At 37.6% G+C, this 24882-nt stretch overlaps 1 protein-coding gene across 1 annotated transcript in view; it reads left to right on the top strand.

The window, feature by feature from the left end:
* Nucleotides 1–24882, top strand: part of LRP1B (LDL receptor related protein 1B) — a 1933392-nt gene that overhangs the window by 901845 nt on the left and 1006665 nt on the right. Inside the window, exon 6 of the mRNA XM_003267617.4 lies at nucleotides 10103–10360. Within this exon, the coding sequence (XP_003267665.2) occupies nucleotides 10103–10360 (258 nt within the window). The remainder of the gene's footprint in view (nucleotides 1–10102; nucleotides 10361–24882) is intronic.

Genomic DNA, 24882 nt, shown 5'->3' on the forward strand with positions numbered 1-24882 from the left:
AAAACCGTGTGCTTGCTGTGAAAAGTACAGCTGGAGAACAAGCTTCCCTATCTGCAATCACTCTATAGTGAATAAGCCTGTGTACTACAGAAATTCTAAAGCTTCCCAGCCTCCCTTTGGAATCCCGGACCGGTAGCCTGGCCATTAAAATATTTCTTTATTTTATGGAGTATTTTTACTCTACATCTTTTCTGGCCGATCATTCAGTTAGAAATCACATTTCATGGCAGGACAGGGCAAAGATTTCTGATGGGATTTTTATTATCCAAATGATACAACACACTTTTTTTCCCTCTCCAAACACTGTTAATGAGTATGTCGGTGCTGGGGTACAAAATCTCCTCATGAATATTCTATGTTGGTTTTGGTTTTTGTTTTTATGCTAGGGGATATCATCTTCACAGTCTAGCACCTTTCTTGACATTTTTAATCTTTTTTTCCGGAAACAAAGTTGCAAGGTTGATAGCAGAGAGGTAACCATGGTGTTTTATGTGTCATGACACCTTTCATTTACCCTTAGTCTAAGAAAATATCAGACATGGAGAAAAAGCATGTCTTCCATTTTCTTCATAACATATTTTTATTGCAATCTGGGTGAGAACTTCTGTGTTTGAGTATGAAAAATTACATGGCCGTATTTATGGGCTCTAGGTGTGACAGTCAATAAACTTTGCTTTTATAAATGGCACAACAGATAGGCAGGAATTTCTATCATACTTTTTTTATAATTTTCTGTAGACTAGCTATCAAATCATTGATTAAATCCTCAATTTAGAATGTGAGAGAAATTATATCACCCTCTACAATTAACTCTCTTTTTCTATCTTAAAATTGGGTATTTTAATGAAAATAAAAAGAAAGGAAGCACATTTAAATCTATAAAAATTACAAATGGTTAAATAAATGAGGCAAGAATGTACATAGGTATATAATTTTTCTGTTGCTTTGCTTGGGAAAAATATAAAAGTATATCACTATTGAAATTCTTGGAGGGGAAAAAACCTTAAAATCTGAGTAGATAGAATAATTTTGACATTTTTATAAGAAAAAAATTGATTTTTCAGAGTCTTCAAGGCATCCTCTGTATCAATTGCAATCAACAGGGATTGAAAAAAAAAATCTGGGGTAATAAAAGCAGTTAGAGAATGCCCTTTGGGAACTCCTTCCCCTGGAGAACATAATTGCCTTTGACAGAGATAACTAATATTCTACATATTTCCCCTAATCAGGCTGCCTAAAGTCATTTTAGTCTTGAGAATAGAAAACCTATTGCATTGATTTCATTTTTAAACGTATGTATTTCTTTTAGGACTCACACAGCCTCTGTCTATGCCTCCCACGAAAGATAATGCCGACCAAATTATTAAATTGTATCTTAGTACTCTTTGGATGTTTAGAACATCAAGTTACAAAGAACATAGCTGATAAAGTAGCTAGAAGTTTGGTACATCAGCATGTTTGAGTACTTAGAGTCCTTGATCTCTCTTTATAATAGCAAAGTAGAAATTTGTGATCTTACTTATAAATTTTATATTTAAATCCTTGTCAGACAACAGTGAAATGTATTAAATGACCTTTACTTTTTCCCATCACTAGATAATGAGTTTCATACATCTACCTCCCTTCTCCTTATTGTGAGGTGACCATCTTATTTCATATTTCCTTGAGAAAATAGAAGCAATTAAACGAGAATTTTCTCACCCAAACTCCGTTAACTCTACTAGTCTATTTGAATCTAGAACTAATCACTCCATCTTCCTCTTATTTGAATTAGAAAACAAACTGGCTTTTCTCCTATCAAAGGCCAATCCTGTAAATATACACGAATCCCATCTTCTCTCACCGGTTCAAGGATTAGACTCATATAATTGTCTTCTTTATTTCTTGAATCACTGATATTTTCTTTTCTCTTAGGTCATTCCCACCAGCATACAAGCATGTTGTAAAGATGATGCAAAACAACTTCTTTTAAACCTATATTTCTGTCCAGCTACTTCTCCATTTTTCTTTTCCCTGCATAGAAAAACTCATGGAGTGTTGCTCCTTTCCACTTTCCTTTGCTCTGCTCTTGAATCCCCTTCAATGAATCTTACATTATTCTTATCAGTCACATCTATTGCCAAGGTCTTCAGTGACCTCCAACTACCTAATTAGTTAACTATGGGTCTTGAGCACACAACTGACAACACTGACAACTGTCTCCTTGAAGACTTTACCTTTTAAAGCAGCACAATCTTGAAATTTTGCTTTTGCCTTACTGGGCATTTTCTTCTCAGTTTACTTTGCTTCATTATCTTCATTTTGCCAATATTCTTGGCATGATTCAGCGTTCAGTCCTTTAGACATCTTTTTATTGACCATAAAAACTTACCCTCTGCCATGGCTTTAAAAAATATCAAGAGACTGAGACTCCCCAGTTTTTATCACCAGTTATGACGACTCTGTTGAACTCTAGACTCACAGATACAATTATATATTCAATATCTCCATTTGGATATTTAACAGAAATATCAAACTCTATGAACTTTTGATTTTCTCTCCTAATAGTGCTCTTTCTTCAGTTTTCCATCTTATATGATATTAACTTGATTCACATTTTCAGTTTGGTTTGGTTGACTTTCATCTACAATTTATTATATATTGTGCAGTGAAGGATGAATCCAATGTTTTGGCTTAAACAATTAGGTAAATTTGGAAACCTTACCAAGATGGAAAACTTCCTAGGATGTTTCATCCTGCGTCATGCTAGTTCTAATAATCATGTAATAATCTAAAATTCAAATGAATTATATTCTGAAATTTTGAGATTTACTTATAAACCTTCAATGGTTATCAATTACATATCTTTCATTATTTTTTCTGATTAAAATAACTGCATTATTTATTTCATTGTACTTATTGAAATACATTATTATTTTACAATGTATTAATTCAGTAAAGTCTCTTTAAAAAGCATTGAGAAGTTCACATTCAAACAGTCCCCCATATTTCATTCATGTATTAAACACTTGCCACGTGCTAAGTAAGGCTTTCAGATAATAGAGGAAATACCTCCTTGGTTTGGTTGGACCAGCTGTCTGCAAAACAGGGAAATTGTGAGAGCCACCAATTTGCAGAATGAAAAGATATGTTTGTGCTGGGGAAGGCACGATGCTATTGTCTTTTTTTCACTTATATGATATTAACTTGATTCACATTCTCAGTTTGGTTTGGTTGACTTTCATCTACAATTTATTATATATTTGAATACTGTAGTACTTTCTCTTTCTTTTTTATTTTTTCTCCACACCATGATTCTGTATCTCTCCTTTTTAAACTACATAATTTTCTCTTAATATTACATACTTAACTTTTTCTGTTTTTTTTTGCATAATTTTAGACGTTTTTTAGAAAATTAGCCCTTTTGGCTAGGCACAGTGGCTCATGCCTGTAATCCCAGCACTTGAGGAGGCCGAGGCGGGCAGATCACCTGAGGTCAGGAGTTGAAGACCAGCCTGGCCAACATGGTGAAATCCAGTCTCTACTAAAAATACAAAAATTAGTCGGGCATGGTGGTGCATGTCTGTAGTCCCAGCTACTCAGGAGACTGAGGCAGGAGAATCGCTTGAGCCCAGGAGGCAGAAGTTGCAGTGAGCTGAGGTCACGCCACTGCGCTCCAGCCTGTATGACAGGGCAAGAGTCTGTCTCCAAAAAAAAAAAAAAAAAATTGCCCTTTTACAGATTTTCTGCATTTTGTTTCATATATTAGTAATTCACTTCTTACGTAAGTTTTAACAATTTTGACTAGAAGTTCTTAGTCTTCTCATTTCTTTTTTTTTTTTTTTTTTATTATACTTTAGGGTTTTAGGGTACATGTGCACAATGTGCAGGTTTGTTACATATGTATCCATGTGCCATGTTGATTTCCTGCACCCATTAACTCGTCATTTAGCATTAGGTGTATCTCCTAATGCTGTCCCTCCCCCCTCCCCCCACCCCACAACAGTCCCCGGAGTGTGATGTTCCCCTTCCTGTGTCCATGAGTTCTCATTGTTCAATTCCCACCTATGAGTGAGAACATGTGGTGTTTGGTTTTTTGTCCTTGTGATAGTTTACTGAGAATGATGTTTTCCAGTTTCATCCATGTCCCTACAAAGGACACGAACTCATCATTTTTTATGGCTGCATAGTATTCCATGGTGTATATGTGCCACATTTTCTTAATCCAGTCTATCGTTGTTGGACATCTGGGTTGGTTCCAACTCTTTGCTATTGTGAATAGTGCCGCAATAAACATACGTGTGCATGTGTCTTTATAGCAGCATGATTTATAGTCCTTTGGGTATATACCCAGTAATGGGATGGCTGGGTCAAATGGTATTTCTAGTTCGAGATCCCTGAGGAATCGCCACACTGACTTCCACAATGGTTGAACTAGTTTACAGTCCCACCAACAGTGTAAAAGTGTTCCTATTTCTCCACATCCTCTCCAGCACCTGTTGTTTCCTGATTTTTTAATGATGGCCATTCTAACTGGTGTGAGATGGTATCTCACTGTGGTTTTGATTTGCATTTCTCTGATGGCCAGTGATGATGAGCATTTCTTCATGTGTTTTCTGGCTGCATAAATGTCTTCTTTTGAGAAGTGTCTGTTCATGTCCTCTGCCCACTTTTTGATGGGGTTGTTTGTTTTTTTCTTGTAAATTTGTTTGAGTTCATTATAGATTCTGGATATTAGCCCTTTGTCAGATGAGTAGGTTGCAAAAATTTTCTCCCATTCTGTAGGTTGCCTGTTCATTCTGATGATAGTTTCTTTTGCTGTGCAGAAGCTCTTTAGTTTAATGAGATCCCATTTGTCGATTTTGGCTTTTGTTGCCATTGCTTTTGGTGTTTTAGACATGAAGTCCTTGCCCACGCCTATGTCCTGAATGGTATTGCCTAGGTTTTCTTGTATATGTTAGACCTAAAACCATTAAAATCCTACAAGTCTTCTCATTTCTAACTGCATACCTATTTTCCTTATTTTTCCAGCCTTTATATAATTTGTATATGATAAGAGTAAATCTGAAAGAAAAATCCTCTTTCAATCTTCGAAGTTCATTACTGGCTTAAAACCAATTCTTCGTGTTGTATAGATTACAACTTTCTGTTTTCTCACAATATTAGTCTGACTCTCCATTTTATACACTTTATATGCAAGTCATTATGCAGCTTTTTATGCAGTTAAAACTGGGATTTTTTTCATCTTTGACTTCAGAAATATTGATGTGCACATACTGGGAACTTCATTTAGTGGAGATAATTGCTTACAAATACAATTACAGGTTTAATTAAGGAAAATTAGAACATAGAACAACTAGGTGATATACATTTATATATACATTTATTATATACATATATTTGTTAGTTACATAATTATTTGTAAGTATATGAATTCATTACTTCAATCACTTAGAAGGAAACTAGCCAAATTAATATTCTTATAATTGAATACAAGAACTGGAGGTTTAAATGAAACCTTAAAAATGACAAGTTTTTATACACCCTGAAAACATTTATTTAGCACAAACTATATGTCAAAATCATATTATTATAAGTAAATAAATCCACTTTTAGTATATTTTTGACCATGAGAGGATAAGGATAGGCTTGCAAGGAAATAGTTATAATGGCTTGGAATTTAAATAGGTATTTTTATGAACCTGGTCAAATAAGCATTTCCAAGTTTCTCTTTTCAATTCACAATTTTAGAATCAGTCTTCAAAGATTGTGACACTAATGAATACAACATACATTATTGGAAAAATCAAATCATTTTTGATCATACAGAGCACAAATACAATTCTCCATCACAGGAGAGAGAAATATTTTTAGGTCTGTCAACATACAAGGAGTGATTAGGAGTATGAGGAGAATTTTTCTCCTCTATCATGAATCAGTTGACAGCCTGCTGTAGGTGTTTACCCAACCAAAGTCTTGGTTCTCTAAGTTAAAATGTCAACTGAGTGCCTGTTTGTGCTTCAGTATCTTCTATGTGGAAGGTTAATGTTCATTACCTCTCCCTAAGTGTTGATGCAGGTATCCCTTTGACTGAAGTCATCTAATGTGCTTTTCAAGTGTTCTTTTGGGAAAACTGTCCATTGACTAAGGATGACAACCCATAAGATCATCACATCTATGCTGGTCAGTCTTATATCCACATTACCCAAGCTGGTGCTCTTCAATTGGCATGTGGTAACGATGAACAACAGACATTAGATGTGGTGCAGGTAGAGATAGATTACATGTTTGCCAGGGCTATGCCAGTTTCAACTTGAAATACACTGAAAGAATTGGATCCTTAGACCTTGAAGATTTTTGTGGGTTCTTGTGTTTCAGTGGCTTCCTTCCTCCATATTTGACCTCCTGTCTAAAGAGGTAAACCACAGTTAATAATTAGCAGAGATCTATGAAGACTACTTCAGTAAGGCATTCACAACTTATGTTGTAGGTATCCTTCCTCCAGTATGTCCTTTGATCTTTTAAAGTCACCATTATTAAATCAAACCCTGTTAGATTATGAAGCACCTGACTTTAGAATTAGTGGTTGATATGTTTTTCACTAAAACAATTAACTGATTCACTCAACAAGCAGCCACAAAAACCAAATAAGTTGGCTAATTCTGCCAAATAAGCATTGCCTGTGTTAACCACGAATCCATTTGCATCTCAGTTTCTCAGGGGAATCTCAGCGCTCCTTTATATTCTGGCCTCTCTTCAAAGAATGTTTATGACCTACGTTAAGTTTACTGACTAGTAGCTAGCCAAAAAACGGCTAAGTCTGGACTTTGCATAAAACTTTGCAGCAAGGGATGCTTTCAATAGTGGGTCATTTTGGGTGAAAGTAGTTTCACTAAAGGTCATTTCAGTTGTCAAATGAAGACACTAAGGACTGAAATTGTCGGCCTATCTTTGTTTACCTGATAACACACCCATCTAAGATTTTACTATCACCTGAGAAATCTATGATCCAACAGGTTTCAAGAGTCCCAAGGTCAGCAGTAAAATGACAAAAGTAGGAGCAGAGGGGAGACTAAGTCTAGATCCCCAAATTAAGGAATGGCAAGGGCAAGTGAAACACAGTTCAAGATAGATTTAAGAGATTCGGAGAGAAGCTGACTAGCTAACCAGGCTCAGATGTGGTCAATTGACAAGGTTATGTTAAGCAGAGATGATTCACAATTCTACTGATGCTTCTGAGAGAACTTTCTTTTTGTGGAAATGATCTTAGCATTTTTAAGAATATTTTTGTTGTGGGTTTATACTCAGGCAGTCCAGGATAAGTCTATTTTCTCCATTGGGAGGAAACTGTTGTGCTACTTAGTTTTATCATCTCATTGAGGCTTTTTTTGGTTTATTTTTGTTTGTTTTATTGTTTTGTTGTTATTATGTATAAAAAATGTTTAATGTTTTGTTAAAGGCAGACAGGAATCCTATGACTCGAGAGAATTTCTTGGGGGAGGAGAGGTTTATGGCAGATACATTTCACAACAATAATGTAACTTAAGCATACCCTGTATGGCAGGTGCACACGATAGCCATAACAATTTAAGAAAGGACGGTTGCCACGTGGAGGTTGTGGGTGGTGGGTCGGGGGTGGGGTCGGGGCGGGGCGGGGCGGGGCGGGGTGAATGTGCTAAGGGGAACGTGCTATATAAGCTGCATGCTTTTCACAAGTGGTAGTGGTTCTCCAGTCTGCAGCCACTGGGCCGTCTCTGTGTGTAAGTTTCCCTAAATAAAACCCTGTATCTTTTTGTTGCTACCTCTGGCTCTCTTCTTTGGCCTCTTGAACCTGGCACCACCCCTATTGAAATTAATAGGGGTCTGGTATGATGGGGATAAAAATTCCAATGCATGAATTATAGGATTGTTTTAAGCCTGTGAGGGGAGGCCCCAAATCATATTCACTGGAGGGCTCTTCTATCTGAGAGAAACACAAGTGGCCCATGCCAGAAACAAAAGAAAGGCCACTAAATAATAGTGCTTCAAAACTTGAGACTTAGTTACTTCCATTAGTTATAGTATATGCTCTGGTTTTTATCATACCTTTACAGTGCTCAGCTTCAGTTTCTTACAGAATGGTCAAATGATATTTATGAAATTTTCTGAATAGCTAGTCATAATCTGAATTCCCTTCATAGGTTAAATAAATTGTTTTTGTTGCATTTCATGAAATGTTTCTAAAGAAGTCTTCTGTGTGAGATTTCCATGTGTCCTTTTTATTTATTCAGAAAATTGGTATTGAATGATCACTAAGTTCTAGGCTTTTTCTCTAGATGCTAGAGATAAAACAGAAGTAAATAATCAGAAAAATATATAAAACATACTATGTTTGGTGAATAAGAAAGAAATAGAACTATGAAGGTGTATAGAAAGTATAGGGGCTTAAAATTTTTAGAAGATAAAGTGCCAAGAGACTCCTCACCAGTAAAATGACATTTGCATAATGACCTAAAAGAGGTGAGCAAGTAAGCCATTCTGGTAATTGATAAATGATTATTCCGGGAAGTGGGAAGCCCCTCTGAGGTGGCAGCTTGCCTGGTTTGTTCAAGGAACAGTAAGAAGTGCAGTGTGTCTGGAGTGAGACGAACAAGAGTAAGAGTAGTAAGGAGATGAAGGAAATGAGGTTAAAGAGGTAATGAATATACAGATCAGGTAGAGTTTAATAGATCGTTATAAGGGCTTTGAATTTTGCTCTGGTTAAAATAGGAGCCCTTTGAGGGACTGAGTGAAGAACTGACCTTATCTGCCTTAGCATTGTAATGGTATAACTCTGGCTGTTGTGTTGGGATATTGTAAAGATGAGAAGGGCATAGATAGAAAAAGGGAAACCAGGCAGAAAACTTTGAAATAATCTAGATGAGTGATGATGGCAGGACAGCAGCAGTCATTACTGAGAAGTGGTAGGATGTCTGATAGATTTGACCTCATGGTCAAAGGGATTTATTGATGCATTAGATGCAGATGAGTTAAAGATTTCCACATATTTCTTATTTCTTAATTAGCAGGAAATTTACTCCGAATATGATTGTATAGCTAAACTCTATCAACTCTAATTTTCTATCAGATTTTACTGCTACATTTAAATATGCTATTGAAACTCTGGGAAATTAGTATATGTTCATCAAAAACTCAGTCCTAATACCAGCAAAGCTGCATTGTTCAAAAAAGTGGTATTGAAGTTTATTTTATACCCAGAATCGTATTTTCCTGCCTGTAGAAGGTGGATGTGGAAGGAACTGGCTCAGTAGTCACTGTCTAGTCACTAAAAGAATGTGTGATTGTTTGGCTCTTGGGGTTGGTCAAGGAGCCGATGAGGCCAAAGTCACAGGTGCACTCTTTGTATAAGCTTATGAGCTTTGCGTTTTCTGCTCCAGAGAATCTATTTCTGATCTCATAAATTCAACTCAAATAAACATTACCTTGCTCATGAGGGTAACCTGCAAAACTGTATGGAGAGGTCAGTCTAGATCCATCATCATTTCTAGAAAAACAATTCACACCACTTCCTTTACTTACTAGCAATAAAAGTAAATGACATCGCGGTGGCTCACGCTTGTAATCCCAGCACTTTGGGAGGCTGAGGCGGGCGGATCACGAGGTCAGGAGATCGAGACCACAGTGAAACCCCGTCTCTACTAAAAATACAAAAAAAATTAGCCGGGCGTGGTGGCGGGCGCCTGTAGTCCCAGCTACTCGGAGAGGCTGAGGCAGGAGAATGGCGTGAACCCGGGAGGCAGAGCTTGCAGTGAGCCGAGATAGCACCACTGCACTCCAGCCTGGGCGACAGAGCGAGACTCCGTCTCAAAAAAAAAAAAAGTAAATGACATGTCCTCACATTTAGACAACGCATTATGACTAAGGAAATAAGGAATACAAATGCTCTGCAGAATGTTTTATTTTTTTCAGAGAAGTACACTAAAATAGTGAAGTATGCATATGACTTATAAAAAGTATTTTTATAAGAAAATTTTTGTTATGAATTTATTAAAAGTATAGAAAATAGCTTTCAATAACTAATGCAAAACTGTAAAGTAATCATGACTCTTACTGAATTTACTTCTCTTTTTCTATTTTATTCCAGAACCTACAGATAGACCACCTATACTATTAATCGCAAATTTTGAAACAATTGAGGTTTTCTATCTTAATGGAAGTAAAATGGCAACTCTAAGCTCAGTCAATGGAAATGAAATTCATACTCTGGATTTTATTTATAATGAAGATATGATTTGTTGGATTGAATCAAGAGAATCTTCAAATCAACTCAAATGTATTCAGATAACAAAAGCAGGAGGATTAACAGATGAATGGACAATCAATATTCTTCAATCCTTCCACAGTAAGTGTTTCAATTAAATATTATATGCCACCCTTTACGGATTTCATTTACAGACCCGTAGGCTGGATTCTCAAATATCTAGCATAGCTCATGGCTGTTGGAAAACTGTATGTGCAAATACGATGAACTTGAATTACTGTATTCACTACGTGTTTTGCATATACAAACACATACATATACACTTTCTCTATTTAGGTAAGTCATAAATTGCAGAGTTAATTGTAATTATTTCTTTAAGGCTTTTTACAGTGACACCTAACTGGGAACTGATTTTTTTTTTCCCCTGAGTGGTAATTCACAATGTGATAGTGAAGGTGGGATTTAAAAAAAACAGACAGAGTTGATAATTATAAGTGCATTGACTGTAGCTAAAAATACCTTAAATAATTAGGTTTATGCTAATTGGGAGTAACTACCTGTGTTAACTCTCTTTAAATCAAATTAATTTTTATACGTCCTCTTCCAAAAAACTTGTGATTTGTGATTCACTTTGACTTCTCATGTCAGAAACTTGACAGACTGTCCTTCTCTTCCTGCATATTACCATAAACAAATCTCATTGTCACACACACACACACACACACACACACACACCCAGAGATGCACACATATTCTCTCTCTCCTTCTGTCTCCCTGCTTCCACATGGGAGTACAAAAATTGCTTTGAGTATGCTTGGGGAAACCATAAGCATGAGAATTTTAACATGTATCCATTTAATTTATGATTTATAGAAAGTGTTTCTTACAAATTCGGCTAAAATAAAAATCTGTAGAAAAATTAAGAGAAGCCGGATGGGGTGGCTCCCAGCACTTTGGGAGGCCGAGGTGGGTGGATCATCTGAGGTTAGGAGTTCAAGACCAGCCTGGCCAAACCCCATCTCTACTAAAAATAAAAATAGCCAGGTGTGCTGGTGCATGCCTTTAATCCCAGCTACTTAGGAGGCTGAGACAGGGGAATCACTTGAACCCAGGAGGTGGAGGTTGCAGTGAGCCGAGATTGTGACATTGCACTCCAACCTGGGTGACAAGATCAAAACTCTGTCTTAGAAAGAGAAAAGAAATGAAGAGACATGTGTACAATCAAGGGGGAAAGAAGAATGCTGTGATAGAATAAATGTGATTTTCAAATTTAGAATATTTGATCTCGTTTCAATAATTAAAGCTTTTCATATACATGAACTGGTTATTAATCCTTATATAAAGAAATAACACTATGTAATGTTTGATCATTGTAATTAGATTAAATGAGTCAAAGGCAAATTGTGAAAAATAGAACATACTGGTATAATTTTATATACTTAAATGAACAAAGTGTTTAACAAATATTGTCGAACATTTTGAAGATCCTCCTAATGAAACAATTGATAAAGTTATTTATTGTGAAAATAGACCAAAAATTATAATGAAAGCAGTGGATATTTCAAGAAATCTATGGAGAAATGGTCATTCATATTAAATAATAATAAAGGATGGCACAAGGCAGATAATCCTTATTACGCAATTTATGTGATTTATTATGTAAGTAATAAGGATTATCTGCCTTCTGATGTAAGTATTTCAGACTTGGGCTTAGGCAGCTGCTGGAAACTGAACACAAGGCCCCAGTCCTTGCTACATTAGTGATTACCTCGACTAATCCAAACGTATTTTCCCCAGCAAATGGAATACTGAATAGTCAAATAGCTAAAATATTCACTAAGTTGCCCAGTAGAATTATTTTCTGAGTGTACCTAAGAACTTTTTTTCTACACTTAATATGCCCTAATAACGGTAGTCTTCTCTTCTTTAATGTTTTAAAAACAGCTATTTGTTAAAATAAATTTAAGGAAGGTCAAGCAATTGCATTTTGACTATTGGTAGAAAATAAGTATAACTTAGATTAAATTTGATTTATTAAGCAGTTCAGCAAACCTAGAAACATATATTTTGTTATTGTTGTTGTTAGGGAATTCACTGAAATGCCGAATAGAATATTCATTTTGAATAATAAAAAAATAAGTTCACTGGAAATATTTTAATCTGAGTAAATAATTTGTGATGAGGTTAGGTTTAAGCATGCAATTACATAGACACTTTAGAAAGAAGTGATTAAATATGTGGAAGTAATTTAATGACGGGAGTGGGGCAGGGGTGTGAGCAGGGCTGGGCTTCTCTGTCATTGCTTGTAAGCCATGCATTTTATCAACATGTCACAGAAGAGCTGCCATTGAATACGATGGGCTCTGTGTTCACTATGACAGTTTGTGAGATGATAATGAAGTTTGAATATTCTTTGCATCTATAATTACATAAAATCTTTGTCATACCATATAAGCAAAAATAACGAACTGATGGAAGTCAGCCTGAATACCTGTCACTATCCACTGTTTCAGAGATTCTCTTTAGTTCCTCCCACCCCCATTATATTTAGGTGCTTTTCTCTAATCTTACCTGAAGAGAACATGCTTTTTTGAGAAAATATAAACATTTTAGTTTTCAAAGGATTACTATGAGAGGAAAAACACTGCAGGTCAAACTGACTTGCAGTTAACACTTCCATAATAATATAGTAGTAAACATTTTATTGCAATATTTTAAAAAAAATTGCACGTCTCATCTCACTGGATACCCACTGCATCTCTGTGTAGCAAGCAGGAGAGATATGCCCTTCCTGTTTTATAATAGATGGCATTTTTACTCAAAGTTCAGATGTATTAAGCAAAGCTGGATGGCTAAAAAGAATGCAGAAGTGGGACATCTAAGCCCTGTTTTTTTTTTTCTTTTACACTAGAAAAGCAAATCTACCTTAAATGATATATTTTAACTTTATTGAATATGCTGAAAGACTATCTGCAACAGGGAGATATTATTCTTTTGTTTTTATGGGAAAATTGAGACTCTGAGCAGTTAGATAATTGTACACAGCATAATTAGGTAGGTTTGCATTTGGGTCAGACTTTATAGCTTTTTCTAAATACCATGCTGCCCGTAGGTCTCAACTTTTTCATGTTAGCAAAGCAAAAATGATTAGGTCTACTAATGTTAGTAATGTTGGCTTACAGAGACCGGTCCTGTAAGTGGGAGAGAGTTATACGAATCTTGGAAGGGAGGTGGAAAAAGTGGATTGTAGAAGTTTATAGCATAGAAAAGTCCTACACGACGATTCTGATGTAGCCTCCTTAAAAGTCCTACATTTAACATTGTACATCATTCCTAAGCAATATTGTGAGAGAATCAAGATGAATGATAATAATATGCTCAATAAATTGTATTAATGAACCTTGGGGGAAATGATAGAAATTAAATTTCTTATTGAATTTTATTCTTTTTTATAACGATAACTGATATTTATTATTTAGCATTTTAGCCTGAAAGTTGCAGACTTTGGGGATGATTTTGGAGTTAGGTGTTTTCTAAACAAAACTTGTTTTTTTAAAAAAGTATTCATCCAAAGCACATTTGTAGCAGCTGATTGTTTCCCAAAATTTTTCTTGTAGTGTACTGTGGTAGGGACACAGATACCCAAAATAACAAAAATTACGGGATTTACAAAAGTGGTAAATTCCATCTGTTTCCTCGGGACAAAATGCATAGAGACGATTGAGCTAAGAATATTTTCTGAGTTAATCTCTTATTAAGGAAAATGATTCAGAACCACATAGTCATCCCCCAGCTGGACAGTAAACACTTCCATTGTCTTTCTATGGGTGAATTCTTCAATACTCTGAAAAATTCAAGGATCGCTTTTAAGATTCTAACATGGATTTAGCCAGCTTCTCTTGAGCCACTCACGGGCCCCACTCCAATCCAGTAGAGTATACCTAGCTAAAAATAAAACAGTTGCTTATTCTTCCTGGACTTAGCTTCTGAATTAACCCCATTCACAGACTTTTATCTTTTTCCTTAGCTTGTTTTAATGTCAACTTTAAATTATGTTCTATTTGAACCTCTAACTAGAGCTACTAAATTAAGTCGTTACTGGATAATTTTTGAATTCTGACAATATTTTATCTTTTATTTTTAATTTAATTTCAAGTTCTGGGATACATGTGCAGGATGTGCAGGTTTGTTACATAGGAAAACGTGTACTATGGTGGTTTGCTGCACCCATCAACCCATCATCTAAGTATTAAGCCCAGCATTCATTCACTATGTCTCCTGGTGCCCTCCCTTCTGCATCCCACCCCCACGACAGTCCCAGTGTGTGTTGTTCCCCTCCTTGTATCCATGTGTTCTCATTGTTCAGCTCCCACTTGAAAGTGAGAACATGGTTCTCTTGGTTTTCGGTTCCTATGTTAGTTTGCTAAGGATAATGGCTTCCAGCTCCATCCATGTCTCTGCAAAGAAAATAATCTCTGTCCTTTTTATGGTTGCATAGTATTCCATGGTGTGTATGTACCATTTTATCTAGTCTATCGTTGATGGGTATTTGGGTTGACTCCATGCCTTTGCTATTGTGAATAGTGCTGAAATGAACATACACATGCATATATCTTTACAATAGAATGATTTATATTTTGGGGGGTATATACCCAGTAACGGGATTGCCGGGTCAAATGGTATTTCTGGTTCTAGGTCTTTGAGGAATTGCCACTCAGTCTTTCACAATGGTTGAACTAATTCACATTCCCACTAACATGTAAAAGCATTCTTATCTCTTGGCAGCCTCGCCAGCCTCTGTTGTTTCTTGACTTTTGATAATCACTATTCTGACTGGCGTGAGATGGTATCTCACCACAGTTTTGATTTGGGTTTCTCTAATCAGTGATGTTGAGCTATTTTCCACATGTTTGTTGGCCATATAAATGTCATCTTTTGAGGTATCTGTTCATGTCCTTTGCCTACTTTTTAATGTTTTGTGTGTGTGTGTGTGTGTGTGTGTGTGTGTGTCAATTTGTTTAAGTTCCTTGTAGATTGCAAAAATTGTCTTCCATTCTGTAGGATGTCTGTTTGCTCTAATGATAGTTTCTTTTGCTGTGCAGAAGCTGTTTAGTTTAATTAGATCTCATTTGTCAATTTTTGCTTTTGTTGCAATTGTTTTCAACAATTTTGTCAGGAAATCTTTGCCCGTGCCTATCTCCTGAGTGGTATTGTCTGGATTTTCTTCCAGGGTTTTTATAGTTTTGAGTTTTACATTTAAATCTTTAATCCATCTTGAGTTAATTTTTGTATAAGGTGTAAGGAAGGAGTCCAGTTTTAATTTTCTGCATATGGCTAGCCAGTTTGCCCAGCACCATTTATTAAATAGGGAATCATTTCTCCATTGCTTGTTTCTGTCAGGTTTGTCAAAGATCTAATGGTTGTAGATGTGTGGTCTTATTTCTGAGTTCTCTATTCTGTTCCGCTGGTCTGTGTCTGTTTTTGTACCAGTACCATGTACCAGTTTTGGTTACTATAGCCTTGTAGTATAGTTTGAAGTCACGTAGTGTGATGCCTCCAGCTTTGTTCTTTTTCTTAGGATTGGCTTAGTTATACAGGCTCTTTTTTGATGTCATATGAATTTTAAGTTAGTTTTTTCTAATTCACTGAAGAATATCAGTGGTAGTTTAATGGGAATAGCATGGAATCTATAAACTGCTTTGGGCAGTATGGCCATTTTCATAATATTGATTCTTCCTATCCATGAGCACAAAATGTTTTTCTGTTTATGTCCTCTCTTTCTTGCTTTGATCAGTTGTTTGCAGTTCTCCTTGAAGAGGTCCTTAACTTCCCTTGTTAGCTGTATTCCTAGGCATTTTATTCTTTCTGTAGCAATTGTGAATGGGAGTTGATTCATGACTTGGCTCTCTGCTTGCATATTGTTGGTGTATAGGAAACTAGTGATTTTTGCACATGGATTTTGTATCCTGAGACTTCGCTGGAGTTGCTTATCAGCTTTAGAAGCTTTTGGGATGAGACAATGGGGTTTTCTAGATATAGGATCATGTCATCTGCAAATAAAGACAATTCGACTTCTTCTCTTCCTATTTGAATCTCCTTTATTTCTTTCTCTTGCCTGATTGCCCTGGCCAGAACTTCTAATTCTAAGTTGAATAGTAGTGGTGAGAGAGGGCATCCTTGTCTTGTGCTGGTTTTCAAGGGGAATGCTTCCAGCTTTTGAACATTCAGTTTGATATTGGCTGTGGGTTTGTCACATATGGCTCATTATTTTGAGGTATGTTCCTTCAATTCCTAGTTTATTCAGAGTTTTTAACATGAAGGAATGTTGAATTTTATCAAAGGCCTTTTCTGTATCTATTGAGATAATCATGTGGTTTTTGCCTTCAGTTCTGTTTATGTGATTAATTATGTTCATTGATTTGCATATGTTGTACCAGCCTTGCATTCCAGGAATGAAGCCAACTTGATTGTGGTAGATAAACTTTTGGATGCGCTGCTGGATTTGGTTTGCCAGTATTTTATTGAGGATTTGTTTGCCTTGATGTTCATCAGGGATATTGGACTAAAGTTTTCTTTTTTTGTAATAGCTCTGTCAGGTTTTGGTATCTGGATAATTCTAGCCACATAAAATGAGTTAGGAAGGAGTCCCTCCTTTTCAGTTGCTTGGAATAGTTTCAGAAGAAATGATACCAGCTCCTCTTTGCACCTCTGGTAGAATTCAGCTGTAAATCCATCTGGCCCTGGGGTTTTTTGGTTGGTAGGCTATTTATTACTGCCTCAGTTTCAGAATTCATTATGCAGGAATTCAACTTCTTTCTGGTTCAGTCTTGGGTGGGTGTGTGTGTCCAGGAATTTATCCATTTCTTCTAGATTTTCTAGTTTATTTGCATAGAGGTGTTGATACTATTCTCTGATGGTTGTTTATATTTCTATAAGATCAGTGGTTATATCTCCTTTATCATTTTGTATTATCTATTTGAATATTCTCTTTTCTTCCTTATTAGTCTAGTTAGCAATTTTATTAATTTTTTACCCCCAAGGGTTTTTCATGTCCATTTCCTTCAGCTCCACTCTGATCTGGGTTATTTCTTGTCTTTTGCTAGCTTTGGGGTTTGTTTGTTCTTGATTCTGTAGTTCTTCTAATTGTGATGTTAGGGTGTCAGTTTGAGATCTTTCTAGCTTTTTGATATGGGCACTTAGTGCTATAAATTTCCCTCTTAACACTGCTTTAGCTGCATCCCAGAGATTCTGGTATGTTGTCTCTTTGTTCTCATTGGTTTCAAAGAAATTCTTGATTTCTGCCTTAATTTCATTATTTACCCAGGAGTCATTCAGGAGCAGGTTGTTCAATTTCTATGTAGTTGTGTGATTTTCAGTGAATTTCTTAATCTTGCATTCTAATTTGATTGTGCTATGGTCTGAGATACAGTTTGCAATGATTTCAGTTATTTTGCATTAGTTGAGGAGTGTTTTACTCCCAATTATATGATAAAGTGCCATGCAGTGCTGAGAAGAATGTATATTCTGATGTTTTGGGTTGGAGAGTTCTGTAGATATCTATCAAGTACACTTGATCCAAAGCTGAGTTCAAGTCATGAATATCTTTGTTTTATCTCACTCTAATATTGACAGTGGGGTGTTAAAGCCTCCCACTATCATTGTGTGGGAGTCTAAGACTCTTTGTAGGTCTCTAAGAACTTGTTTTATGAAACTGGGCGCTCCTGTATTGGATGCATATATATTTCAGATAGCTCTTCCTGTTGAATTGAACCCTTTCCCATTATGTAATGCCCTTTGGTATTTTTTTTTTAATCTTTGTTGGCTTAAAGTCTGTTTTGTCAGAAACTAGGATTGCAACCCTTGCTTTTTTCTGCTTTCCATTTGCTTGGTAAATTTTCCTCCATCCCTTTATTTTGAGCCTATGTGTGGCTTTGCATGTGAGATGGGTCTCTTGAATACAGCACATCAATGGGTCTTTTCTTTTTATCCAGCTTGCCATTCTGTATCTTTTAATTGGGGCATTTGGCCCATTTACTTTTAAGGTTATGTGTGAATTTGATTCTGTCATCATGATACTAACTGGTTATTCTGCAGACTTGTTAATGTAGTTGCTTCCTAGTGTCATTGGTCTGTGTACTTTTTAGAGGCTGGTAATGAGCTTTTCTTTCCATGTTTAGTGCTTCCTTCAGGAGGTCTTCAAGGCAGGCCTGGTGGTAATGAATTCCCTCAGCATTAGCTTGTCTGAAAAGGATTTTGTTCTGAAAAGGATTTTGTTCTGAAAAGGATTTTGTTTTGTTTCCCCTTTCCTTGTGAAGCTTAGTATGGCTGATAATCAAATTTTTGGTTGGAAATTCTTTTTTTTTTTTAAGAATGTTAAATATTGGCCCCCAATCTCTTCCATCTTGTAGGGTTTCCACTGAGAAGTCTGCTGTTAGTCCAATGAGCTTCCCTTTGTAGGTGAGCTGGCCTTTCTCTCTGGCTGTTAACATTTTTTCTTTTTTTTCTTTTTTTTTTTTTTTTTTTTTTTTTTTTTACAACCTTGGAGAATCTGATTATGTGTCTTGGAGCTGAACTTCTCATGGAGTATCTTACTGGGATTCTCTGCATTTGAATGTTGGCCTATCTTACTAGGTTGGGGAAGTTCTCCTGGATATCATGAAGTATGTTTTCCAACTTACTTCCATTCTCCCTGTCTCTTTCAGGTACCGCATCAGTCGTAGGTTTTTACATAACCCCATATATCTCATGTTTTGTTTGTTCCTTTTTATTATTTTTTCTCTCACCTTGTCTGCCTGTCTTATTTCATCAATATATTCTTGATGCTCTGATATCCTTTCCTCCACCTTGGTCTATTTGGCTGTTGATACTTGTGGTTGCATTGTGAAGTTCTCATGTTGTGTTTTTCAGCTCCTTCAGGTCATTTATGTTCCTGTCTAAGCTGGTTATTCTGGTTAACAGCTCCTGTAATGTTTTATGATGGTTCTTCGCTTCTTGCATTGGTTTAGAACATACTTCTTTAGCTCAGCGAAGTTCATTATTACACACCTTCTGAAGCCTAATTCTGTCAGGTCATTCATCTCTGCCCAAGCCTAGTTCAGTGTCCTTGCTGGAGAGGTGTTGTGATCATTTGGAGAAGCGGCACTCTGGCTTTTTGAGTTTTCAGCATTTTTGCATTGATTCTTTCTCATCTTTGTGGCTTTTTCTACCTTCGATATTTTGAGGCTGCTGATGGGGTTTTTGTGGGGTCTTTTTTGTTGATGCTGTTGTTGCTTTCTGTTTGTTTTTCTTTTAGCAATCAGGCCTATCTTCCTTAGGGCTCCTGGGGCTTACCGGGGGCAACTGCAGACCTAATTCCCCAGGGTCCCTCCTGCAACTGGAGGTATCACCAGTGGAGGCTACAGAACAGCAAAGATGGCTGCCTGTTCCTTCCTCAGGGAGCTCCATCTCAGAGGGGCACCAAGCTAATGCTAGCCAAAACACTCCGGTATGAGGTGTCTTGTGGCCCTTGCTGGGATGTCTCACCCAGTCAGGTGGCATGTGATCAGAAGCCTGTGTAACAAAGCAGCTTGGCTGCCCCTTGGCTGAGCAGGTTTGGCTGCACTGGGGAGAATCCCCCTCATCTGGACTGCCAGCAGACAGGAAAGACTAGGTCCACTAAATTCAAGACCATGGTCACACCTTCCCCCAGGGTCTCCTTCCCAGGAATATCAGAGTTCTATCCGTAAACCCCTGGCTATAGTTGCAGCAATTCCTGCAGGGAGGCCCTGCCCAAAGAGAAAGGATGGATCTGGTCCCACCTAAAGGAGCAATCTTGCCATGATCTGCCACAGCTGCTGTGCTTTGCTGTGGGGGAATTCCTCTCAGTTTAAACTGCCCAATCTCCCCAACACCAGCAGTGGAAAATGGCTGATGAGAGCCTCAGTGATGGTGGCTGCCTCTCCCCCTGGGAACTCAGTTGTCTCAGGCAGTGTTCAGCCTGCTGCCCCTGGCCTCAACCCGATTGGGTTGCACAGCTCTGAGTTTGGGACCCAAGGCCCTGGTGGGGTGGACTCACAAGGGGATCTCCTGATCCACAGGATGTACAGATCTGAAGAAAGAATGTGGTTTCCCAGGCAGGGTAGCACAGTTACTCACCACCTCCCTTGTCTGGGTGTGAGACTTCCCCTTATCCCGTGTGGCACCTTGGTCACTGCACCACCCTGCTTTTCCTTACTCTGTGTGGGTCACACTAACTGCCTAGTCAGTCCCAGTGAGAGAACCTGGATACCTCAGTTGATAGAGCAGGATTCACTTACTGTTTTTGTTCTTCTCGGTGGGAACTGCAGACTGGAGCTGCTTCTAATTGGCCATCTTGGCTCCTCTCCCCTCTGTTTTTTATTATAGATTTGGGGATACATGTGCAGGTTTATTATGTGGGTATATTGCATGATGTTAAAGTTTGGACATCAACTGAACCTGTCACCCAAATAGTGAACGTAGTATCCAATAGGTAGTTTTTAAGTCTTTTCCCTTTACCCCTTCCCTTCTTTTGAAGTCCTCAGTATCTACTGTTGCCATACTTACGCCTCTGTGTACCCGCTGTTCAGCTCCCACTTATAAGTGAGAATATACAGTGTTTGGTTTTCTGTTTCTGAAGTAACTCACTTAGGATAATGGCCTCCAGCTGCATACATGTCGCTGCAAAGGACATGATTTCATCCTTTTATGGCTACATAGTGTTCTGTTGGGTATACATACCATATTTTCTTTATCCAATCCACAATTGATGGGCACCTAGGTTGACTCTATGTCTTTGCGGTTGTGAATAGTGCTGTGATGTATGTACACATGCATGTGTCTTTTTGGTGGAATGATTTGTTTTCCTTTATGTATATACCTGGTAATGGGATCACTAGGTTGAATAATAATTCTATTTTTAGTTATTTGAGAAATCTCAAAACTGTTTTTAACAGTGGCTGAACTAATTTACAATCCCACCAACTGTGTGTGAGTGTTTCCTTTTTTTCTGCAATCTCACCAACATCTGTTATTTTGACTTGTTAATAGTAGCCATTCTGATTGGTGTGAGATGGTATCTCATTGTGGTTTTGATCTGCATTTCTCTGATTATTAGTGATGTTGAGTATTTTTTCATGTTTTTGGGCCACTTGTATATCCTCTTTTGAAGTGTGTGTTCATGTCCTTTGTTCACTTTTTAATGGAATTTTTATTTAAGTTCCTTAAAGTTCATTAAAGATTTTGGATATTAGTCTTTCATCAGATGCATAGTTTCAAAATATCTTCTCCCACTCTGTAAGTTGTCTGTTTACTTTGTTTATAGTTTCTTTTGATAAGCAGAAGCTCTTTAGTTTAATTAGGATTCATTGTTAACTATTGTTTTTGTTGCATTTGTTTTTGAGGACTCAGTCAAAAATTATTTGCCTAGGTTGATGTTCAGAAAAGTATTTCCTATGTTTTCTTCTGGGATTTTTAGTTTGAGGTGTTACATTTAAGTTTTTAATCCATCTTGAGTTAATTTTTGTAAATGGTGGGAGGGTAGAAGTCAAATTTCATTTTTTTCCATATGGTTAGCTGGTTTTCTCAGCACCATTTATTGAGTAGGGCTGATAGTTTACTTCTGTCTTCTATCACGCTTACCTTTTTCCTTTGAGTTAGCAACTGTCTAATAATTACACAGTATTTTGGAACAATGTGTATTGAATGTTTATATTGTACATTAGGCAACCTACATATTTACTTCATTACCATCACACCCAATTATAACACTTGTATACTATATATAATTATCAGTTTATAGATGAGAAAATGAACTTACAAAATTAGGAGCAAGAAAGTGGAAGGAGGTGCCACGCATTTTTAAATCACTAGATCTTGAGAGAACTCACTCACTCTTCTGAGCACAGCACTAAGCCATGAGGGATCTACCCCCCATGACCCAAACGCCTTCCACTAGGACCCACCTCCAACATGGGAGATTACAATTTAACATGAGATTTGGTAGGGACGTATATTCAAACTACATCATTCCTCTCCTGGTCTCTCAAATCTCATGTTCTTCTCACATTGCAAAATACAATTATGCCTTCCCAGCAATCCCCCAAAACCTGACCTCATTCCAGCATCAAATCAATTAGAAATCCCAAGTCTAAAGTCTCATCTGAGATAAGGCAAGTCCCTTCCACTTATAAGCCTGTAAAATCAAGCAAGTTATTTACTTCCAAGATACAATGGAGGTATATGCATTGTAACTATAATGGAATCAGGATGAGTAAACATTCCCATTCCGTGAAAGAGAAACTGACCAAAAGAAAGGGCTACATGTCCCTGTAAGCTTGAAATCCAACAGGGAAATTATTAAATATTAAAGCTCTAAAATAATCTTTTTTGACTCCATGTCTTATACCTAGGGCACACTGGTGCAGGGGGTAGGCTCCCAAGGCCTTTCACAGCTCTGCCTCTGTAGCTTTGTAGGGTACATCTACTGTGGCTACTCTCAAAGATTGAGTGCCTATGGCTTTTCCAGGCATAGTGTGAAAACTGCCAGTGGCTCTATCATTCTGGGATCTGAAGGATAATGGCCCCCTTCCCACAGCTTCACTAGGCAATGCCCCAGTGGGAACTCTGAGTGGAGGCTCCAATCCCACATTTCCCCTCTGCACTTACCTAGTTGAACTTCTCTGTGCAGCCTCCACTTCTGCATCAGTCTTCTGCATGGGCAACCACACTTTCCCATACATTCTCTGAAATCTAGGCAGAGGCTAACAAACCTTCACCACTCTTATACTCTGTGCAAGTGTGGGCATAACACCACATGGAAGCTGTCAAGGTTTATCACTTGCACTCTCCAAAGTGGCAGTTCTAGGTGTATCTGGACCAAAGTGGCAGTTCGAGATGTATCTGGACCCTTTGAACCCTGGCTGGTGCTGTAGTGGCTGAGATGTGAGAAGCAGTGCCCTGAAGCTGTGCAGAGCAGCAGAGCCTTGGTCCTGGTCCCTGGAACCATTCTTTCCTCCTATGTCTCTAGGCATGTGATGAAAGGGGTCACCACAAAAGCCTCTGAAATGCCTTTGAGACATTTTTCACCTTGTCCTGGCTATTAGCACTTGGCTCCTTTTTACTTATGCAAATTTCTGTACCAAGTATTTGCTCAGTATCCTGCTTGAATTCTGCTGTAGAAAAAGCTTCTTTCTCTGTCACATGGCCAAGCTGCAAACTTTCCAAACTTTTATACTCTGCTTCCTATTTAAATATAAATTCCAACTTTAACTCATTTCTTTGCTCCCACATCTGAGTCTTGGTTGTCAGAAGCAGCCAGGACACATCTTGAATGCTTTGCTGCTTAGAAATTTCTTCCACCAGATACCCTAGGCTATCACTCTCAAGCTCAAACTTCCACAGATCCATAGGGCCTGAATAGAATGCAGCCAACTTCTTTGCTAAGGCATAACACATGTGAACTTTGCTCTAGTTCCCAATAAGTTCATTTAAATCTGAGGCCTCCTCAGCTTGAACTTCACTGTCCATATTAGTATCGGCATTTGGTCACAACCATATACCCAGTCCCTAAGAAATTTCAAACCATCTCTCATCTTCTTGTCTTCTTCTGAGCCCTCTAAACTCTTCCAATCTCTTCCTGTTACCCAGTTCCAAAGTCACTTTCACATTTTCTGGTATCTTTATAGCAAGACCCCACTCCTCTGTACCAATTATCTGTATTAGGCTGTTCTTGCGTTGCTACAAAGAAATACCAGAGATTTGGTAATTTACAAAGAAAAGAGGTTTAATTTGCTCATGGTTCTGCAGGCTGTACAGGAAGCATAATGCCAGCATCTGCTTCTGGGGAGGTCTCAGGAAGGTTGCAATCATGGCTGTAGGTGAAGGAGGAGCAGGTGTCTCACATGGTAAAGCTGGAGCAAGAAAATGGGGAGAGGTGCTACCCACTTTTAAATAACCAGATCTCAAGGGAACTCACTCACTATTGTGAGGACAGCACCAAGCCATGAGGGATCTACCCCCATAACCCAAACATCACCCACCAGGCCCCACCTCCAACATTGGGGATTACAATTTAACATGAGATTTGGTGGAGACATATATTCAAACTATATAAGCTCTATATCAAATTTTAGCAAAGTGCCTATCTGTTTTTAGAATAAATTTAGCATAAACAAAGAAGGGTGGCTGAGTGGCCATGCCAAATCATGACCTTAGACATTCAGAAAACTTGTCTGCATCATCAGTAAGATATGGTCTGTGTCTGGATAAAGTGTAAGTGCTAATTTCAGTGTTTCTGAGACACTGGGTCTTCTTAGTGACTACTGGCTTTTATTCAGGTTTGGTCTCTGACTTCCCATGATATGCACCTATAAATTTATTTTGGGGCCTAACACCAATGAACATAGGAACAGCTTAATGCAAATCTTGAGTCTCCACTACCTTCCTACCCACACCAATGCAGTTATAATTAAACAAGATTAGAGCCAAGGCATTTAAAATAGAGGTCAATTAATGTTAGTACAGGATCACTCAAAATGGTGCAGACTTTTAACCCTTTATTCCACTTAGGCTGAGTAGACGTTTTCCAGTGAAGGAAGCTCTGCTATTTTATATATAGGTGTTTAGATGCATAAAATGATGTGTGCATTAGGGGATACATTTCCGAT

The sequence above is a fragment of the Nomascus leucogenys genome, chromosome 20 (assembly GCF_006542625.1).
Source record: "Nomascus leucogenys isolate Asia chromosome 20, Asia_NLE_v1, whole genome shotgun sequence".
Classification (NCBI taxonomy): Eukaryota; Metazoa; Chordata; class Mammalia; order Primates; family Hylobatidae; genus Nomascus; species Nomascus leucogenys.